The 21,724-nt window shown below is 61.4% G+C and overlaps 1 protein-coding gene across 1 annotated transcript in view; it reads left to right on the top strand.

Moving 5' to 3' along the window:
* The window catches only part of SNTA1 (syntrophin alpha 1), a 30,920-nt gene that overhangs the window by 6,607 nt on the left and 2,589 nt on the right, over positions 1 to 21,724 (top strand). Inside the window, 4 exon segments of the mRNA XM_026076805.1 lie at positions 3,629 to 3,814; positions 19,907 to 20,108; positions 20,353 to 20,560; positions 20,877 to 21,007. Coding sequence (XP_025932590.1) covers positions 3,629 to 3,814; positions 19,907 to 20,108; positions 20,353 to 20,560; positions 20,877 to 21,007 — 727 coding nt within the window.

Genomic DNA, 21,724 nt, shown 5'->3' with positions numbered 1-21,724 from the left:
TGTCTCATGAAGCAGATGGGACGTGCAGGGTACCCACGTTACAGGAAGGCTGTCCCTTTGTAGCAAACAGAGGTCCTTGCATGCTTGTCTTTGTCTCCTCAGTGACCCCATGTCTGYTGGGCTGACAAATGTCCCTTTTAAACTGAAGAAAATAATTGTAACCTTTGTAAAGTTCTTGAGAATCTCCAGACACAGAGTACCACCTAAGAGCTGGGGCATTAAAACAACACTCTCAAGCTTGAAGATGTCCGGTCTCGGAGGGCTGAGCAGCAGGGAAGCCTTGTTGTTATAATTCTTGTTTTCCTTTCCACTGCTCCCCTCCCAAGTTTCTCTGCTGCTTGGTGGTTTGCCTGAACTTTAGGCTGAAAACTTCATGGGGCAGGGATTGCATTTCTTCTTGTGTTTGTTTTTCATGCAGCTCTGAGCTTGTTAGAAATTCAGTGAAAGAGGGATTAAATAGTCAACCATGGGCAAAGGTCCGTCCCTGTGCATGGGTAAGAGAGTTTGTAATTTAATGTAACGGCAGGCCAGTTTGCATGCTTGGTGGCCCATAGGCAGTGGTGGTATGAATCTTACCTTCTGACGTGGCTTCGCCTCCGGTGGTCGGAGGGAATTTAGCCTCAACCTCCTGCTTCCACTTCAGCTGTACAAGTGCCCGATGCATGGAGATTTTGTGATGTGGATGCCTGTCTGCTGGGATTGGATCAAAACACCAGCTTGCTTCTCTCGTGCTGCTCGCTGTGTCTGCCACCATGGGATGCCTGAGATTGCCACTGCTTCCTTTTGGGAAGTGTAAAACGCCGTTTGTGATAATCCCTTGGCTGCAAAGTTATTGCTAGCTCTGTGGCTCTCCTAGGAAAGGAGAAATGTTATTGGTTCAGTTAAAACTTTATTTTTGCAGTGAAAAATGTGTGGAAAACAAGCAGCAGTAATCCCAAATGGGAGCTATAAAGTGTCACAGCTGGTCACGCAGCTCTGAAGGTGACCACCACTGTTGCAGAGGAAAGGCATTGCTCCTTCTTAACTGGGGTGGTGACACTTTCCCATTAAAAAGTAATAAATTTCTTGCAGTTTAACCTCAAACTTTACCACAGAAGCACGTATCAAGGGAAGTGTGAAAGCAGCTTAGGTCTTACAGCTCTCTGCAGAGCAGAAGTGGTCAGACAGCCTGGCCCCAGGAGGCCTGGCCCCAGCCCTCAGGCCAGTTCATGTTATCTGAGGACTCTTCACTGCAAAATGCCTGAGTGCCCCAGGGCTGAGGCCACAGAAGTGCCTCTTGCTTCTCTCCTTCCAGCCTCATCAACCTTATATTGCTCTTGGTGGTGGCCCCGGGGGTGGGATGGGGCTGGCGCCGTGCAGCCCTAGGGTTGGTGCTCACTCAGCCTGCTCTGGCTGACGCAGGCCTGGCCCCGTTTCCCTCTTCCTGGGCAAGGGTGCGAGGCAGCAGGCCGTTATGCTGAAGATACGATACGACGTCTGCAAAATGCTGAAGAAATGCCTCCCCTTGGTTTCTGGTGCAAACAACAGCTGTGCTTTGTGCTGTGTGGGTGGAGGTGGCTGAGGCCGGYGTTGCTTTTCGCATCAGGCTGCTCCAGGGACATGGCTGGAGCTCAGGGGCTGATACTGCATCTGGGAACACACAGGGACTGTGGTTAGGTCAAGGGCACCGGGACGACTCCAGGCTCCCAGGCCTGGCTGCACACATCAGCCGTGTCACGAGCTTGCTGAGGCCTGGGCATGGCCCTGCTCCCTGCCCTGGCTCTGCGCACCCCAGGGAGCCTGCCTGGGCAGCCCCGTGCGAGCAGGCTGCCGGAGAGGGCAGGATGCTCTGCTCTGCTGCCTGCCCTGGGCAGCATCCCCAGCCCTCAGTTTCACGCTGTAGCCAGCTGTGGGTCCCCTTGACTTTTGCTGCCCCCTCATCATGCTGAAGAGCAGGTCTGTTTGCTCCTTGAGACCTGCGCATCTAGAGCTGCCCTGGTAGGGTTGAGGTGAGGGCTAAGTGTCCTGTCTTGAGATGTGTTTTGGGTACGGTCACTTGGCTCCAAAAACCCTGGGCCAGCACTGTTGCTCCTGTGCTAACTTTCCTCTCACTCCGGTTGGGCTCTGTTTTCCGTGGAAGAATCAGACGTGAACTGTGCAAACGCCTGTCTCTTCACTGAAGAGTGGCACTGGAAGCCCGCTCGCAGCCGGTGGAGCTGCTTCATCACTTCCACCGTGGTACCACTGCCTGCCTGCCCATTGCTTCTCCCACCTCTCTCTCCGGTTGGTGGTTCCTCCCTCTCCCTTCACCTAACTTGCRCATAATTATTTTGGCAGGACCTAAAGTGGCTCGGTCAGGATCAGACCCTGCTGGTTGCGGTGTCGTTGCAGCCAGACCCCAGGCACAGCGAGCTGCCCTTTGCGCGAGGACTCTAACTCTTCAGCCATCTCTGTGGGCCCGTGGTGACTCGTGCTGTGGCAAAGCCCCCCGGCTGCAGCCCTCTTCGGAGGGGCTGGGGGAGCCACGGAGGGAGAGGGGTTGCGCTTCCCTTCCCTGCCGGGTCAGGGTGACGTGCGGGAGCCGTCGGAGAGCAGCACGCCCAGCGGTCAGACAGCCGCTCCAGCCCCCGGCGGGAGGCTGTCCACGTCCGCAGCCCGAGCACGGATTAGGAATCGCTGCTATAGGGATCTGTTCAGCAGCTCACGGAGGCCCCTGCAGAGGCCTCTCTGACAGCTGATGAGCGGAGTCCTCTGCTCCGCGCGAGATCTGGCAGAGATCTGAGCAAGGAAATGCCTGTGGCACTGACCGCGAGCAGCCCCGGGGCAGCCGGCGATAACTTTCTGCTCTTAGGCACGCTGCTGCTGTGCCAGTTGGGGTCACGATCTCCCCCCAAGACAACCGATCATCTCCGAGACGTTCCGTGGGAAAGGCTGTGCTTAGGTGTAGGACATCAGGTGCCTGGTGATCCCGGTCCCTGCTCCGTACCAGTGCTTGTAACGCTTTTCTTCCTGCAACAGGGCATAGGCTTAAAGATAATTGCTGCATTGCTGTTCCTAAGCTCACGTGAAGAAATGCTGCTCAGATCTCCCTGCAGGTTCAAAAGTTAATGTGCAAATCGATCTCCTCGAGCTCCAGTGGTGTTTGAATAGCATCCTTTTAGGTTGAAGAATGGGGAAGAGCAGGTAAATAGGGCTACTGTGTGGAAAGGAGCAAATATCCAGATTGGTTCACTTCTCTCTGGCTCTTTCACTTCTCCAAACATTCAGCTGTCTTATCTGTTAGATCATAAAGTCCATCATAAAGACAGTCACTCAACACGCGCAGTTAATAATACAAATAATGAAATGGTTTCCCTGCCAAAATTGATGGGGAGACGGCGAGGGTACGTGTTTGCTCTCAGAATGGCTGCAGATTTCCTCTTAGTTTTTTGGAGCAGTTACCTTCATCTCCTGTATAAAGCCTCAGTGGCATTTTGTCCTTATATCCATGCTGGACTCATCCGAGCTATGGGCTAGTCCCAGCAAGGAAGGGCTGTGGCCTGGGAGAAGGATGCACATTTGGTGAGGCCGGCTGGTACCCAAGCACCCCCTGTCCACACACATGCTTGTATGTGCACACAACACCCATAATTGCCTTTTCTGTTTTAAGGTGGCCGAGAGAATAAAATGCCCATCCTGATATCCAAGATATTTAAGGGGCTGGCAGCAGATCAGACGGAGGCGCTGTACGTGGGAGACGCCATCCTCTCCGTGAACGGGACTGACCTTTCGGAGGCAACACACGACGAGGCGGTGCAGGCGCTGAAGAAGACTGGCAAGGAAGTGGTCTTGGAAGGTAGGAGATGTGGGCGCTCCTGCTCCCTCCGCTCCTGCGCGTGCAGTGACGTGGCTGATGTGCTTTCCCGGATGCTGTTTCCTAGTCGTTTCTATTTTGGCATGATAAACCATCCCATGTTAATCGACCCGCCTGCCGGGAGCGTGACCGGGGCCCGCAGCTCTCGATCGGTCCTTGTGGGAGCAGAAACCAAAGCATTCGGGGTGGGCCCTGAAGAGCCTTAACATGAGGGAAGCTCGCCTGTGCCGGCTCTGCCAGCTGGCCGGCACGCGGGGTTTTGTCACCCCTGCCAGTGCCACGGGGCTGTGCACCATGCTCCCCGCCGGGACGGGCTGCCGGAGCCCGCGGCGCTGCCGGGAGCTCTGCGGCCCAGATGTGCACCAACATCAGGCGTGCAGGCGCCTGCTCCACCGTGCCGGGGCTGCGCTAGCGCAGTGCCGGGAGCCTGGGGGTGGCACATCCTCTGCCTATACATTTGCATGCTCTTTTAAATGAAAAACAATACGTGCAGACTGGCTTATCTGCTTATCCGGAGAGCTGGAAATAGCTGCCGGGATGTCCCTCCAGAGACGGAGGGAACGGCTTGTGCTGCTCATGCCACCGCTTGAAGCCCGGCCCTGCTGTTTCCCCGCTGCAGGGACCACAGGCGGGCAGTGATGGGAAGCGTGGAACGTCTTTATGGGTTTCGCAACTCTTTTGTCTTATGGTGCCACCCACAGAACAGTTCATGGGGCAATGGCAAACTCTTTGGTTTTCCCATGGTTTTCCTTTAACTCTACATCCTTGGTGGGAGTGAGGCCATGTGGTTCTGCAGATTTACGCCGGCAGGGAGAGTGCGTGCTATCACCCCGGCTCATTGCTGCGAACGTTTCTTTCTGCTCTGGGTTTTCCCAGAGTGGATTTCGGGCAGGCAGGAGGGAGCAGGGAGCTGAGGCGCAGGGAGGGTCAGCTCAGGAGGTTTTGAAGCCGGGGGCTGCAAGCGCAGCTGCCGGAGCAGGTGCCCCACCAGAGCGGCCGTGGGCAGCGGCGGTGCGTGGCTGCGTGTCTGCACACAGCGGGGTGCCCGGGAGCGCGGGGCGTGCATCCGAACCGCAGACCCCCGGGTCTGGTGGCTAAGGCTAAAAACATCCTGGGGATCGCAGCCTTCGCCGTCCCATGGGAAACCGAAGCCAGACACCTGTCGTCAGGAAGGGCTTCGTGCTGGGAGTCATCGTCGTAAAACCGCCCTCGGAGGGGAGCAGAGCGCTGCTGACCCCAAGCTCCGCTCAGTCACTCCAGGCCGGTGGAGATGTGGAAATGGGGCTCCTGTAGGTCCCAGATGGCCACAGCTGCCAGTTCCTGCTGCCTCCCAGGCTCCCATGGGCTGGCACGCCACGGGAATCCCTCCAGACCCTGCTTGGAGGTTGGGCTTAGGTCCAGTGCGCTGGGATGAAGGGCTGCAGGAAGCCCGGACTGATGCACCCTGCTCTTCTCCCTCAGGGAAGATGCTTTTATCTGTCACATCAGCTGTGGGCCTGCTCCCACCTCTGCTAATTGAGCCAGATCCTCTGAGAGGGTCCTTCCCTTGCAGCCGGTCGCAGGACAAGAGCGAGGAGCCAGAGTCCTTGCCCTCTGGCTGCAGGCCGTGATGGGAACCTGGTGCAGGTGAGGACCGTCCTGGGTGCAGGAGCGGAGCTGGGGGGATGTCTCTGACCTCCTGATGGGTTACCTGTGGCTAACAGAGACAGTCTCTGTGCTGGAAACAATTTCCTGCACAGTGGTAGGGCTGCAGATCCCAAAAGGAGGTTTTTAGTTTGGGGAAGAGCTCTGGGCTCCCCAGGCTTTGCTTAGACAAGAGAGAGAGCTGTGTCTTCTGCTCCAAATGACCTCTGCGGTGTTTTCTTTCCTGCTCCTTCCCTAAACTGTATCATCTCCAAATTTTAATTTTAGCTTTGCTCAGCCCTTTTCGCTATGGGTTCCTCCTCTCCTGGGAGCCGCAGAACCACATTTCAGCCTGAGGAATGTGCTGCTCTGCACAGCTGCTGGGAGCCGATAGTTGTTTTTTTTTTCTTTGACCAAAGAGAAATACAAGAAGCTCTTTCTCTTGGAGTCTGTGAAATTCCTTCCTGTAGCCTGCTGTACCCAGACCTCCCTCTCTCTGCTGTTTTCTTTTCATCCTTTACTTTGGCTTGCGCTTCTGTTCTGCTGAAGGTCCTGCACGAGGTGAAGATGAGCTGCCCTTCCTCTAAAGAGCAGCTTCTCTTCCCGGACCTGCCCAACCTCCTCCACCTCCCCTGGAGCCGAGACGGAGGGAGAGCGCTGCGAGGTCGCCCTCCTGGGATGCAGCTGCCGGCAGGGGCTTGGCTGTCGTTCATTGAGCTCGGATGAGACCTGCTAGGCTGCTTAATAAATTAAAGCTCCCGGCAGGTATGCTTCAAAGGAGAGCTGGATAGGTTTGGCTCCCATGATGACGAGCCATGGTATCTTCAATTAGCTTGTAGGTGACACCATTGGCCTCCCGCAGCGATGAGAGATGCTGCGGGGCTGCAGGCAGGTGACTTTGCTGGAGCGGGATGGTGGCTCTTGACCACTCATGGGACCTGGCATCCTTGCACGTGCAGCTCCATCTCCCTTGCTGAGGTGCTGGGGCAGGTGCAACCGCCCGGGCAGTTGAGTTTGCTGGGGGTGCAGCCCGGCAGTGTGGATGGAGCGGGCTGGCACGGCCCTGCCCGGCGCCTCCCGCGGCTTCTCCCTGCCGGCAGGGCTGTTTAGGAAGCACATGCACTCGGGGCTCCCTTGCAGCTCCCGTGGCGCATGGTGCACCCTAAGGAGTGGCACGAGAGGTGACAGCCCTGCCTTGGGCCGGGGTGTCCCATCACCCCTCCTGCTCCCCCTCCGGCGCCGCTCGGACCGCAGGCAGCGGAGGGGCTGGGGGGGTCCCCAGGGCAGCTCGGCAGCAGCTCCCCAAGCTGGCGAGAGCCTAGAGCCGCAGGGCAGGGTCCAGGCTGAGCAGTGCGGGCTGGGCTCGCAGGCGCTGTCCTCTGCTCCTCCCCGGCGAAAAGCCCAGCCTTGGCCCTGCTCTCCCGTCCGTCGGAGCCCTGCTTTTTGTTTTGGGCAGGTTGCTAGGAGGCCCAGCTGGGAGCGTTTTGCTAGCGATGCCAACCGTTCTTCACGCCGCTTCTTAACTTCTGCACAAAGAGGCTGATTGCTTTCGCTGGCGTAACTCTGGAGAAGCTGGTGGGGGTTTCAGATTAACCAGAGCTGCAGCCCAGTGAGAATGCGTGCCGTGGTTGTAGCTCTTTGCCCCTCTGGCTCTCCGGGAGCCTCCCCATTCCCTTCGCTCCCGTGCCGGCGTGGCGCAGAGGGGCCAGTCTTCAGCTGTGCGGGGGAGTGTCTGTGCGCAGAGTTGATGCGAGGACAAGCCATTCCTTCCTGTGGCCCCGGAGGTGAGGTTAAACCTCCTCCGGGGCCGGGCACAGCTGGGCTGTGTTTGTGCCGGCTGAGAGGAGGATTGCGGAGCCGGGAGGGGGGACAGCGCTGCCGACAGCCCGCCGAGCAGGGGCAGCCCGCAGGGCGGCAAAGCGGGGACTTTCCTGCTCCTTTCTTGCGCTTGGGCTTGCTCCAAGGCTTGGCAAAAAGCAACACAAGGGCCTTAACATCGAGCAGGCGCTTCCCGGTCCCCGAGCTTTCCCGGCCGCGGCCCAACAGCTGGAAGCCGGCAGCTTTCTGAAAGGCGCCGTTTGTGCCGCGAGGGGCGAATTGAGAGCGCTGGCGGCCGCTCTCGAGAGGCGGGAGCCGGCAAGCTCGCTGCGCGGGTCGGCTCTGCCAGGGACCTGCTCGGCCCCCCGGCGCCGAGCGCCGAGGGAGGGACCCTCATTTGGGCAGAGACGGCGGGTGCTGCGGTGTCATCCCTGCAAACCGCGCTTTGCACCGTTCCTCCCCCCGTACGTCCAGTCTGCCCAAACTCTGCTCTCTGTAAAGCAGGTCCCGCGTAGCCCGCTCCGCGTGCGGCACCGGGACGGGGGCCACAGAGGTCGTGCCAGGTTAGGCATGTGCTAGCCGGTGGCTGCTCCCGCTGCAGAACCTTGTGTTGTTCGCTTTGGCCCCGCAGGGCCTTGCCACGCGCCCCCCCGGCCCGGCAGGCCGCTCCGTGCCAGCCCCGCGCCGGTTCAGTTAGCTCGGAAGATGTCCCACGTGCGTCCCAGCCCGCGGCACCTCCGCAGGGCTGCGCGGCGAGGCACCGGCCACCAAGCCCGACGTCCGGCCGGAGCCCCGCTGCCGGCCGCCGGAGGCAGCCCGGGTGGGCGCTTGCACGGCGTGTGCCTCCCACGCAAAGTCAGGCGGCCCAGCGCAAACAAGACAGCGGGGTGACAAGCGTGCTGAGGACAGCGTTATTCCTGCACTGCCCTTGTAAAGGGAATTTGTTTTGAGACGTGGGAGGATTTTCTGACGCCGCGTGCCTGCCCGAGGGCTGCCTGTTTTGCGCCGCGGTGCCCGTGACCTTTCTGGCCCCCGCAGCTGCGCGGGGCGCCCCGGCCCCGGCGTGGCCCGGAGCAGACGGGCACGTCGCGGCCCCGCTCCGCGTGCAGACCGCTGCGGTGTGCTTGGTGGCTGGCCGTGGGGCAGTGACGCCGTGGGGCCTCGCTGGTGGCCGGTGCTGGGCTCGGGTGTGCAACCCCAGACGGGGGTCCCAGAAAGGTGGAGGAGGAGGAAAGGTGCTTGGAGGCGGCAGGGTCCCAGTGGCCAGAGGCAGGAGGTTGGTGCAGCACAGAGCAGAGCTGCGGGCGAAAGTTTTCCTCTTCCTCCGGGACTCCTTGGGATTTCAGACTTTTCTCTAATTTACAGTAAGGCAAAACTTCAAAAGTTTTCCACCAATGAAAAGCTAAGAGAGACCTCTCCCTCCCACGGCAGCGTGGTGGTCAGCGTCGGGGGGAGGAAGGAAGAGCTGCTTCGACCCCAGGCTTGGGCTGGTTCAACTCAGAACCTGGAAACCAGCCCCTGGCACCCTCCCCAACTTTGAATTTAATTCTGACTTCTCTTACATTCACATTTTCTATAATTGCCAAAAATCCAATACTGGGAATTTAACGCACCTACTGTCTGTTTACCACCTTTCTCCTCTTAGCAAAGTTTGTTCTTGGAGATGTAGTTTTGAGCATAGTTTGCAAGAGGCGTTTCAAAAGATGACAAAACTCTGTCTTGCTCTGATTAGGAAAATGATCAAAAGGCAACATATGTGCTCTGAAGTACAGGGCAAAACGGTCTCCGGATTGGGAGCGCTGCTCCTGGGACGTGGCCCCGAGCGGATCGGCGGAGCACCGGCCATGCAGGAACTCTTTGCCTTGTGGCTGGGGTGGTTTGCGTGCTCCTTGCACGGCCAGTGGGCAGGGGGATGGGCTTTGGTGGCTTTTTGGGAGAGCTCTACCCCAATGGCAGAGCTGAGAGCTAACACATTCATTTATTCCAAGTATCAGAAGTAGTGCCGCCTGTTAGATTTTACCCTGCGCTGCTGAACCGGGCTTGCAGATCCCTGGTGTTGTTGCTGGCCGGGCATGATGACATGCAGATACCTCTCTCTGCGTCCTGCCAAGACTTTCTGGATGTGCCAAGCTGCTCTCTTGATATTTACACAAGGAGTTTGCCTGTATTTATATTACATTGTTATTTTGGGGAGAGTTGCTCCGTCTTACCTTATTTTTCCCCTTAGTTTTTTGTCTTGCTTTGTGTCCAGAGAGCCTCCATGGCAGGGGAAAGGCTGGTAAACATCCTTCCAGCTGCCCTGGGAATGGCTTCAGTGCAAGGACAAGCAGTTTTTCCAGGAGCAGCTTTTCCAGGAAAGGTCCCTGTGCTGTATCAGCACGTGGAGCGAACTGCAAACAGCAGGGAGCAACAGAACTGAGGATCTGTGGCAGGACCTGTGTTGGCAGATGTCTCACCTCCGTGCGTGGTGTAACTCAAAGTCTCCTGCCTGCAGCACCTTCTGGTGCTGTCGCAGGTCTGTGGGACTTTCTTGACCAAGTAATAGCTTGGAAGTTTGAAATTCAGAAAAGCTAAAGGGGGGCAGGAGGGAGAAGGCAGAGTGCTCGGGTTGCTCAGCTTTGGAGCACTAGTTGGATCAAACACGGGAAGCCCCGGCAGTTGCGGGGGGTAGAGACACGTGCGTGGTGTGAAACGTGAAATACCCAAAGAATGAAGCTGGCACCATGGAAAATAATGTGCGACATGAACTGGAAGGAGGTTTTGAGGCAGTGGTGGGTGGTGGCGCCCGGGGCTTGGATTCGCGCGCCGTGGCCGCGGCCTCGGAGCACGGCCCCAAGCCGGATGTGCCGATCGCCTTTTTGGGTGCTCCGAGGGCAGGAAGCGGGTCCAGGGCTGAGCATCCTGCCCAGGCTGCAGCTCCGTGCCTGTCTCGAGTTGCTCAGAATTTAATCCACAAAGGGGAAAACCCTCCAGCAGCAGCAGCTGAACGGCAGCGGCTGAGAACTGCGCGGCTGCAGGTTCGGTTTCCCGCGGTGCGGCGAGGAACGGCCGCGTTTGGGTATGGCTCGGTGCGATTCCCGTCGCCGCTGGCCTCCGGGCCCTGCCTGGGAGAAGTGGCATCTTCTCTCCCGCAGGCTTTTCAGCTTGGAAGGGCTTAATTAAAGAAAGCCCTGAGCGAGGGAGGCCTCCGGCCCTTTTTGAGGCACTGCTTCCAGCGCTGCCTGGCAGACGTGACCGTCCCCGGTTGTGGGCGGCTGCTCTGAGCCCTAGGAAGTGCCACGCGCGCTCTCGTGGCTTAAACACGAAAATGAACCAAGCCAGGAGTGGAGGCTTTGAACCTGCTCTGGGCACGACGCGCAGAGACCGCGAGGGTCCCCGTCCTCTTGGCCCCGTCTCGCCCCTCTCAGCCCGGGCTTTGCTTTCCCTCCTGGGCTCGTCTCTGTGCCTCTTCCCGTGGAAACACGGGGAGGAGCCGTGTGACGTCCCGAAACAGCTCGCGGCTTTGCTGCAGCCAGGGCCGGTGGCTGCTGCGACGCGGGGGGCAGCGGGCGAACGAGCTGGGGCGAAAGGAGGCTTCTGCCCCGTCGCTGGCTCCCACCTCGCAGCCGGGATGCTCCGTCCGCCTGACTTCTGCGCGGGGCCGCTGGAATCCCCCGCGGCGCTCGGAAAACGCCGCCTTCGGCTGCCGCTTCCCTTTTAAGGAAGAGGCAGGGGCTGCGTGAGAAGGAGCTGGCTGCCGCCTCGGCGTGGGGCAAAGGCTGGGCGGCGGGTGCCCCCCGCGCGGGCGAGCAGGGCGGCCGCGGCGGATCCCGCGGCAGGGAACGGCTCGCCGGCGATGGGGGGCGTCCTCAAACTAGAGGAGAACGTTTTGGGGGAGGCCCAGGAGAGGTGTTCCTGCTCCTCGGCTGCACGCGAGCCAGGCTGCTTGCATCCGGCCCTTTTATCTGCTGTGTAGTGGGATACTTAAAACTGGGCTCTTGCAAACGCGAGCCCTTGGAACAAGTTTTCCCCTCCTCCTGCTCCCTGCGCTCTTCCCCGTCTGGCCAGGCCGAGCTGCGGTCTGTGTCCGACCCAGGCTTCGTGTTTCCACTTCCCGCTTCTGCAAAGCAGCTCCCGTGCAGTGATTCGTCTGCGGCTCTTTCTGAAGCTTAGAGTATCCCAAGGACGTCGGCGAAGGAATTCGGACCTCTCCCCCCCCACATCCGAGGGAGGAGGGGCAGTGGAATATCCAACACCCCCCCCACACGGCTCTCGCTGGGAAAATAGGCTGGATTGAAAGGCCGTGCGCGCGCCGGGTGCGTGCGTCCCCGCCGCGCGAGCCCAAGCTTTCTGCCTGCGCGTGCAGTCCCTGCGACAGCGCCCGCGCATCCGCAGGCACCTCGCGGCGCTCGTGGCGAGCTCGGCCCGGCCCCGGAAGAGTTTGGGCAGCGCACGAGGCCACGCGCAGCACAAGGCAGCGGATCTGCCGATCCGTGCGGAGCTGCAGATGCTTTTCCTGCGCAGGGGCAGCGCCTGGCAGGGGAATGGTTGATTAATGCAGCGTGGGGGCAGTAAAAGACGAAGCCAGAGAGGGCTTGATGTTTCCAGGGCTCGCGCGGCTGGCGTTTGCACCTCCTGGGTAGCCAGCAGCCAGCCGTGCCGTTCACGCAGCCCCGAAGCCAGGCGGGGAGTTGCAGGGAGCGTCGCGCCGGCGGGGGCGAAGGTGAGGCCGGCGTGGCGGTGGCAGAGCTGCAGTAGCGCAGCGGCGGACGGGCTGGCGGGGAGGTTTGCACGGCCGCAGCTCGCTGTGGTTCGTGCTAACGGGCTTTTGCCCCAAATAGCGTCTGACCCTCGCGGTGCCCCGATGGGCTGCGGTAGCGGAGCGCTGCTTTCCGCAGGGATGGGCGGCCCCGGGGAGGCTGCGGGAGGCCACGGGCCGCCGTGCTGACCCGCGCCATGAGCGAGGGCTGGGGTCTCAGCCCACGAGGGGCTCATTCCCTCCAGCAAGAAGTGTTGCTCATGCTTTGAGTTGGGCTTGAACGCATGTTAGCAGGCAGAACAGGCAGCTGTGGGCTTGCGCTGATGCACGGCTGAGGCACCGAGAGGCTCAGCAGGGTGCCTGCTGCGTGCACGACTGCCGGCTGCTTTGCATAAATCTGCATGGAGGAGCTCGTTTGCTTAGAGGGAGGGAATTAAGCAGGATAGTTTCTCCTGCTTCTTCCACTCCTGAAAACCGGGTCCTTCTAAAGCCGGCTGCCAGGAGCAGGCAGGGAGGCTCGCGGCGCAGATGCTGCATGGAGCTACGCCTCCGCTCTCGCACCGCTGGGGAGCGAGGTGCCGCGGGTGTGCATGGCCTCGCGGCGCAGCGAAGGGTGCCTGTCACATCCAGGAGCCCTGCACACCCCTCGTGGCTACGGAGCCGTGGCCCGAGTAAGAGCCCGCCAGCGGGCAAACCTCCCACGGCCTGTGCCAGCACGAGTGGGCGCAGTGGAAAACCCTTGGGGTAGGACTTTTGGTGCAGTTGGCTGCCCTGCCACCACGGCGTCCCAGGGCAGAGCGGGCAGGGGACACGGCTCCGCCACCCTCCGCGAACCTGGCGTCCGCCTCGCTCCGGCCTGGCTGGCCCTTCTGCAGGCCGTATTTGCAGGGAGCCTTGCGCTCGGCAGCCTGGGGCAGGATTTGAACCCCAGTTTCTGGAAGAGGCCGTGACTGGTGCTTCGTGCCTGCTCCATGTCTTGGCTGCTGGCCGGTAGGTAGGGCTCCGGCTCACGTGTCCTCTGCCCAGGCCAGGGAGCCCTTAGCCCTTCTTAGCCCCGCCAACTGTATCAAACCCATGCTCTGAACAGGGTGAGTTTTTTGGAAACACCTCAGGGCTGTTTTGCTGCAGCCCGGCTGGATAATTTACCCACCCGCTGGTGAAGGACATGCTGGGAGAGGCAGTGTTTCTCTGTCCCCTTTTGTCTGCATTTTGGCATGTTCAGGAAGAGCACCCAAGCATACACTCTTCAGCCCTTGGAGGTTTATAGGTCATTTCACGGTTTCTCTGGGGATATACATTTGCTGACACCCATTTCAGCATGCCGTGATCCTGTCCATTGACCGACATAAGTCATGTGTGATCCTGTCTAGCTGAAGTTCGTCTGTGCTCAGCCCACCAGCTCCCTCTTGGCCCCGGTTTTATTGTCCGCCCCAGGACCTCTCTGCCTGGCTGCTGGAAGCCTTCCCATTGGGTTGTCTGCTCATGATTGGAGCTCTCTGAGTTGAGATGCCGTACAGACGCCGTTGGAGAGCTCTTGGCTCTCAGGAGGAAGAGCCAAGACCCATCCTAGCCCTGACTGGTAGTTTAATCTCAAACCTCTCCGCGATGAATCCGTGTTGTGATCTTTATGATGCTGTGACCTGGCTGAAGCAGAGCGTGCCAGCGTACCAGGGACGCTGCCCACGGCTGGCACCGCTCTTGCAGAGCGACCTGCAGGGTTAGTGGTCAGCGCTGCCTCTTGCACCTGCCCTCTGCTTGGGAGCACATAAAGAGAGCGAATGGTCATGAGGAGCAGGAGGCCAGCCGAGGCAGCGTTAGCCCTAAAGGGGATGCTTGCTTAATGCTTCCAGGAGTATTTAATGTGCCTCTTGGGTTTCGTCGTCAAACAGGTGAGAGCTTGCGTGCAAAGCCCCCACCTTTGCTGACCGGCGATGCTGGGTCCGGCAGGCGAGCGCTGAGCGAGGGGTGGCCGGGGCAGCCGCACGGCCTTACGCTACGAGTGCCCTGCGCCTAAGAGAGGAGTAATGGCGAAAGGCGCGATGATAAACGTCCTCGTCCGTGTGGCCCCAACGCGGCCGTGGGTTTGGTGCCCAGCTGCTGCGGCTCCCCAGCCTTTCCTCATGTCCTTTCCTCGCAGGACAGGGTGAGGGGTGGCTTTGGTGCCTTCCACAAAGATTTTCTCCAGTATCGTTGCCGGGCCATGGATTGGGGCTTTCATGCTGTAAACAAGTTTGTGGCTCCCTGGCAAAGTCCTCCAAAGCCAGGAGCTCGACGCGTGGTGCACAGCATGTTAACTCCGGCTTGAGAGCAGCAGGGAAGGTTGCTTCAGGCTCTCTCATCTCCCTTGGAAAGGATGCACTGGTAGAGAGGGAGGAACTGTCAACCCAAGGCGTAAAAATAAGGATTTGAATATTTTTTGCCCCTTTTTGGAGTGCTGAGAAAAAATGACAACTGCAATACAGTGAGGAAAGCAGGACCCATCTCAGGCCTTCAGGTAAGCCTGCGGTCCCTGTGCAGGTGATGCAGGCTTGCAGCTCCCGTCCCGAGGTGGCTCGCTGCCGGGTTTGGGGTATGCGGGGTGCTCGAGCAGTCCCCCGTGCTTGGGACACCCCTGGGCTGTACCTGCTCTGTGCAAAGGCAGCCGTTCGGGCACGCATGGCCACAAGGAGATGCTGATACCTTGATCTCCTCTGGAGTCTTGTGTTCTTTGCCGTTTCCCCAAAACCTGAAATATTGCTCCGTGCAAACCTGCAAAGCCCCACGCGGTTAAAAGGTCCCGTCCCTCCCCTCTCCTGGCTGGGGAAGCTGAGCAGGGGCGACCGTTTTGCACTGCCTCGGGAGGCAACGTCGCTTTAGGGGCTGTGCGGATTTGGGCCGGCAGCCACGGAGGCTTTTTTTCCTGCTGGAAGTGGCTTTAAATCAAGAGCAGCGATGCAGTATTTCTGCTGAGTGGTTTTTGGAGCGGTGCTGGCTAACGAGGAGAGCGCAGCCAGCCTGGGAGCCCAAGGACTGTAAAATGTTAATTAAAAAAAAAAATCCAGTATAAGAATTAGAGTTGCCAGTGGTGGAGATGATACATAATACGGTCCAAATCGCTTGCTTTAATGAGATGAATGTAATTAATTAATCCATTCAGTAGCAGACTATTTCGCTGCAGTAAAAAGACTGGCAGAAGTTTAAGTCAATCTGCTATAAAAACAGCAGCGTTGCCTTTGGTGGCCCCTCTCATTTTCATGCTCCTCTTCATGGCTTCGTTGTCGGCTGGTGCATGGCTAATCGTGACCTGGGGTGGCACCTGAATCCCGCCTGAAATTCGGTCTCCTGCGAAGACTTCTTTATTTCCCCATGTGATCCAAAGCAACTCGCTCCCCAGAAATGGCACGGCAGCCCTGCTTTGGAGATGTCCCGCGTCCCCGTGCAGCTGGCTCCACCGTCGGCAACGCTCCCCGTCCCACGCGCTTTCTCTTGCTACTGCGATGGTCCCGCCGAGGCTGTGGCCGGGAGGGTTGTGAGGCTCTTTCCCCTGTTGCAAGGTCACGTCCCATCTGGCCATGTGTGGGTGCCTCCAGCTGGGCCATCAGCCCTGTTAGCCTGGTGGTCCTCTCCAAAAGTCGGCCCCAACCCCACGCTTGATGTATTCTGAGGGGAACTTCTTGCAGAAAGCGCCGGGTTGGTAGCCTGCATGTACTGCATTAGAGACACCTTGGGTTAGGAGTTAGGATCTTGAGGTGATGTCCTGGATTTTGGAGGCATCTTTCCCCTGAGCGGAGCTGCCGACACGAGACCCTGGCGTGGGGGACAGCCTGCCGGCTGGGCTGCCACCAAGCGAGGGACCCCCCTTCCCTGCTCCTCCAGGGCCTGTGCCCCGGCCGAGGACATGGGAACCCCCGAAGCTGGGGCACCCCGCGGCTGGATTACACTGAGAGGAATATCAGCTTCGGAGAGCCTCCTCGTTGCAGAAATGTCCCCGATGGGGTTTGGTCTGACAAGGAGGGGTGGCCGGCAGGGACTGCACGCCTCGCGGGAGGGCTGGGGAAAGCCATGTCCCATGGGAGGCCACCGGTCCTCGTGGGAGAGGAGCAGCAGTGCTGGGGAGCGCGGCAGCGGCATGCACCAGCTCTGGCAACTGTTCAGCTCCGGTGCCTTGGGAACGCCGGAGCCGCCTGTCCAGGGCAGTTTGCATTTCAAAGGCTGGAAAAGCAGAGCAGAAATTAGACCGTGCAAATTGTCCCGGGGCGGGCGGAGAGACAGGCAGCCCGGGGGCTGCTTCCTGCGCTGGCCACGTGCCCGGTGGCCGCGTGCCCGCGTTACAGCGCGGAGCGGGGCAGCCTTGCCGAGCCCGCTCCGCGAAACTCCTCGCCTTGGCTATCTGCTTTGTAAGGATGGAGAGGGAGCGTCTGCTCCGCGCACCTCTGCCCTCGCTCTGCAGGCCCTTTCCAGCGCGGGCACTGCTCCTCCTCCTCCTCCCCGAGCGAGCGGAGTCCGCCCGGGACGGGATCCAGCCGATGCCGAGCTAATGCCAGTGACGTCTTCTGCGTGCCCGGGAAGCCGGTGGAGACGACGTGCAAGACAGGTGGTGCGGGATTGCCTTGTTTCTACCTCGCTGCTTCTACCCCGTGGGCGCGAGGGGCTGCCCGGACCCGGGAAGCAGCGTGGGCACCGGCAGCGAGGGGCTCCGCGGGCTGGGGGGCGGAAAGGGCAAGGGCTAGGTGTCCAAAAAGCGCGCGCCCTTGAGCAGCGCTTCCCCGCAGCCCGAAAGCGCTGTCCTCCCCAGCCGGGGTCTGCCCCTGGCTGCCGCGGCTCCGCTCGCCCCCGGAGCCAAACCCGCTCGTTGGCGCGGGCTCGGCGGTGCGGCTCGTGTTTCAGAATATGAACGATATCTTTTTGAAATCCAATTAGTTCCCAGGCACCGGAATAATGGCAGGTCCCGCTGCCAAGATTAATGACTCGGGGCAAAATCCAGAGCAGCTCAGATGCCGGTGCACGAGCGGCGGCTATTTATAACGGGCGGCGCAGAGCACGAGGCTCGCAGCCCGGCGCTGCCTCCTCTCCGCCCCGCGCTGCACCGGCTGCGAGGCCACGTCGCCGTAACCCGACCCACGTGCCGCCGCAGGATCGCGGCCATTTATAGCTCCGGCCCCGCGCGGGCTGCGGCTGGGAGGGGGCTCGGGCAGGCACGGCTTCCCGGGATGCCCGCGCCGCCAGGGAACAGCGCGCTCCGATCTGGGGGCAAAGAGGGAAAGAGGCTCCGTGACCTCCCCTGCCCTCGTGCTGCTGCCCGAGGGTGAGCCAAGGCGGCCGGGCAGCGGGACTTTTGCAGGCAGCCGCGCTTGCACCGCGGCGCTGCCCAAAAGCAGCTGTGGGACGCTGCGGTCCCCTCTGCTCGGCCCGCTGGTGCTCCCGTAACCAGCCGGGCTGCCCCGCTGGGCTCTGCACGTCTCGGGGAGAGGCAGCCCCCAACAGGTCCTGGCCACGCTGCTGGGACGCGGCTGCCTCCGGGGCTCTGCTCCCCTCCCCTCTGCTCCTCCGGCCATCCCCGTGTGGTGGAGAACGTTGCAAACCCACGAGGAGCCGGACGGCAAACCTTCACAGCCAACGGTCCCTCCTTAGCAATCCCGCCTGCGGAGTCGGGAGCAAACGTGGGCGCCTGGCCCGGCCGCGCTCGCGTACCGATCCGCGCGGCTCCCGTTGCCCTCTGCGGGTTTGCCCTGTGGCTCTGCGAGCGAGCGAGGGCTCGCTGCCTTCACACGCGGGACCGCGGGACTTTGAGGTTTTGGAGCGCTCGCCGGACTGGGAATGAAACAGAGCCCCAAGCCGGGTGCCAAGCGCAGGGGGGGCGAATGACGGCGACCGAATGAGCCGGCCGGGGTCCCCAGGGCAGGCTGGGCTCGGGGGATGCCCGCGGGCGCCGCCGGGCCCTGCGCCCTCTCCCTGCCTCCAGCCCGGACCCCGCGGGGAGAGGAGCCGGGAGGTGCTGGGGGGGTCCGGCCCCGGGTCGCGCCGCGCCGGCAGCTCCGGGTGGGCGCGGGGCCAAGCCCCAGCCCGGCTCTCGGGAGTCAGGGCCTGACCGCACAACAGCAGCTTTCACTGCGCGCCGAGGGGGGGCCGGGAAACGTGAGTCAGGCCTGGCGGGGGGGGGTGAAGAGCCGCCCGCTCCGTTAAAGGGAACCAGCCGGGTGTTTCGGAGTCGGGCCCCTGCGTCGCGGGCCTCGCTGCTGCCCTCGGAGTCGGGGGGCTGTGGCAGCTTTCGGCTCCCTCCCTCGGGGCTCCGCGACACCTCTGGGCGTTTGCAATCGCGTGCAACAAGAGACGATGCTGCCAGATAATAGCTCTGTGTGCAGAGGCTCTCTGATGGTGTGAAAAGGGCTTTAGTCTGGCACGAAATCGCTTTAAGCTGAGGAGCATCTGCCCAGCACCTCCGGTCCGGAGCGACTCTGGCACAGTGGTGGAGTTGGTCCGGAGTTGCCCATGACCCACCTACAATACTGCGCTGCGAAGCCAAACTCTCACAGCCCCGTTGTGTCCCCCCTGCCCAGTTCAGCCTCCCTCCAGCGGCGCTCCCGAGCCGTCCCCGAGCTGCCCCGCAGTCGGGGCTGCAGCTGCTCCCGTGCTTAGACCAGCTGCGATGGCTTGGGATCAGCAGCGGCACCAGGAGCAAGTCCGTCCCCTGCTCCTTTTGGGAGGGCCACCAAAGGAAACACCTTGCCCAAAGCCAACCATCGGCCCGTGCTGACCCTTAGCGTCCCCACCCGGAGGGCAGGACCACGAATGGTCCCTTCCCTTTACTCCCCCCGGCTCACAGCGACCCCTTCACGGCTCCCCCGGCGGGGTGGGCCGCGGGGCTCGTCAGCTCCTCTGCGCTCCGCCAAAGTTTTTTGGCCCGTGCTGTAGATCAGTCTTGAGAGCTGATGACCTAATTTTTCGGATGTAGCCCTGGGGCCCCATCAATTCTCAGCGACTTTCATCTCCCCCTTCCCCTAAACCTCCGGAGCTGGGCTGCGGTACAAGCACGACTCTGAGGGCTCTGGCTCTGGAGCCAGACTCGCTGGGTACTTAAAGATGATTTCTTGTCCCTAGTTCATAACTAATCAGCCAGGGGTTATGTGAGCTGCATGAATGCAGTTAAAGGCTTTTCCTGGGGCCAAGCCATGGTATTTAGGAGCTATTACGGCTTTGTTCCTAGTTGGCTGGTGGACTGGCTGTACCAGCACAATTTGGACTGTGTAATTTTGGCCTGGGATTCCTGCCCATTCCCCGCCCCGTGCCTCCATGCGCTGCCCCGGCTGACTGGGGGACCAGAATGGAATCGGATCTGTGAGCTGATCCAGGTTAAAAAAAAAAGAGGAAGGGGCTATTTTTAACCCCGCTCAATCCCCTGCTGTGGTTAGCAGCACGCCCTGCACACAGCTGAGTCAGCGCGGCTACGGGGGGAGAGGGGGGGAGACTGTCCTCAGGGCGAGCACCTAAAGGGCCTTCTCAGGACCTTTCATCCTTGCGCCGGTGCTGCCCGGCCGCTCCTCTGCAAGACCGGACACGAGACCGGTTCCTCGTACGCCTCCAGCATCCTTCATTTACAGATGTTACAACATCTGGAAAGGAAAAAGGGGGAAAGGCCTTCGAGGATGCTGGAAGTCACCTCCCGCCGGCAGCCCTCCCTGCTGTCCAGCACCCCGCGGCGTGATCCGGCGTCGACACGGGGCGCGGGCAAAGCAGGTGCTCGGCCCCATGGTCCCCGCGCGGGTGACGATCCTCGCCTCCCTGAAGAGGTTACGGAGCAAGGCGCCGCTCCGGCGCTGGGAGGGCAGCGAGGGGTTTCCGCGTGGCTGGCAGGAGGCTGCGGTGGCGCCCGGGGCGCCCGGCACCCTGCCCTCAGCCGCGGCCCGTCTCCCTTGCAGTGAAGTACATGAAGGAGATCTCCCCGTACTTCAAGAACTCCTCCTCCGGGGCCACCGTCAGCTGGGACCCCTCTCCCGCCGCCTCCCTCCAGAAGCAGGCTTCCCCCATCCTCTCCCTGCGAGACCTCAAGGAAGGGAAGAACCTGCCTTTAAAAATGTGCTACGTGTCCCGCAAGTGTCTCCCCAGCGACCCGGAGCACAGGTAGGGCCAACCGGCCAGGCCAGGCAGGGCTCTTCCACGGCTGCGGCTGCCTCTTCTGCCCCAGGGCGGCCGGTCCCGCAGGGCTGCGGGGCAGAGCCGGCCGTCGGGGCCACGGGGGCACCAGCAAGGCTCCGGTGACCTCCAGCACCCACGGGCGCAGGACAGCACGTGGGGCTGGGCTGTGCGGTGGGGGGGGGGACGCCGGAGCTGCCGGCGGGGACCCAGCGGGGCCGTGCCTCTGCAGATACCTGGAAGTGTGCTCGGCCGACGGGCGCGTGCCCCTCTTCCTGCGGGCGAAGGACGAGGCGACGGCCCAGTCGTGGTTCAACGCCATCCAGGCCAACGCCAGCGCCCTGCTTCCCAGGGTCAAGGAGGAGCTGCGAGCCCAGCTGGCCGGCGCCGGCGTCGCGGGCAGTAAGGACATCAAGCATGTCGGCTGGCTCACGGAGCAGGTAACCCCGGTGCTGGTGGGGACGTGCCACCCCAGAGCGGCGGCAGGGAGGGAGACGCAGGGCCGCGGGGTGGTGGGAGACGGCGCCGGGGGGGCTAAGGCAAGCGAGCCCTCCTCGCCCCAGCACCTCTCCCCGTCCCGTGGGTCCCCTGCGTCCAGCCACTGCTCCAGGCTGTGGCCCACCTGGAAATGTGCGTTTGGGGACAGGGGAACGTGGAGCTGGCCAGGGTGGTCCCCGCAGCAGCCCCTGGCCTTGCCCTGTGCCGGCAGCCTCCCGGCCGGACCTCGCTGAGTCCCACTAACCCTTTGCTTCCCAGCTCCCCAGCGACGGGACGAGGAATGTCCTGGCCATCCTGACCGAAAAGGATCTCCTCTTCTACAACAGCCTCCCGCAGAACAGGGATGCCCTGAACAAGCCGACGCACAACTACCCCCTCATAGCCACCAGGTAGGTGAGGCAGACGTGCCCACCGGAGCCCGCGACGCCCACCCGGGGGCTGCACGTCCCCCGCCACCCTGCTCGGGCTAGGTGGCAGCAGGGGGGGCAGACTCGGACGGAGTCGTTACACCAGCGGGGTGTTTGCTGGGCCCGGCGTGGGGGCTGGGGTGCCCCACGGCCTAGGGGTGCAAGGAGTGAGACAGGCGTCCCCAGAGGGTCTGGTCACAGAAGGGGTGTGCATGTGTGCTGGTGTGCGCAGTGCAGAGGGTGGGTGGGTGGCTCTGTGTGTGTGTGTGTGTGTGTGTGCGCAGTGCAGAGGGTGGGTGGGTGGCTGCAGTGGGTGGTTTCGGTGCGCATGCGGTGCAGAGGGGTGGGTGGGTGCCGTTTAGCAGGTGTGTACTGTGTGTGTGTGCAGTGCGTGTACACGCAATGCGTGGGGGTGTGTGCAGGCACAGGGGTGTGAGCAGTGTGTGTGTGCATGCATGCGTGCGTGTGTACAGTGTGCGTGTGCAGTGCATGGGGAGCGGGCAGTACAGACGGTTGTGTGCAATGCGTGTGCGTGTGCAGTGTGTGTGTGGGCGGTGTGCATGCACGTGCACGCGTGCGTGTGCGCACAGCGTGTGCGGGCGGCGTGCGCATTCGCAGGGCAGGGCCGTGCACGCGGCGCGTGGGCGCGGTGGGCGCGCGGGGCACGTACGCGCGCCGCGCAGAGGGGCATGCGCACGG

This window comes from Apteryx rowi, unplaced genomic scaffold (assembly GCF_003343035.1).
Source record: "Apteryx rowi isolate R43461 unplaced genomic scaffold, aptRow1 scaffold_44, whole genome shotgun sequence".
NCBI lineage: Eukaryota > Metazoa > Chordata > Aves > Apterygiformes > Apterygidae > Apteryx > Apteryx rowi.
This window is presented reverse-complemented; position numbering and strand designations above follow the sequence as displayed.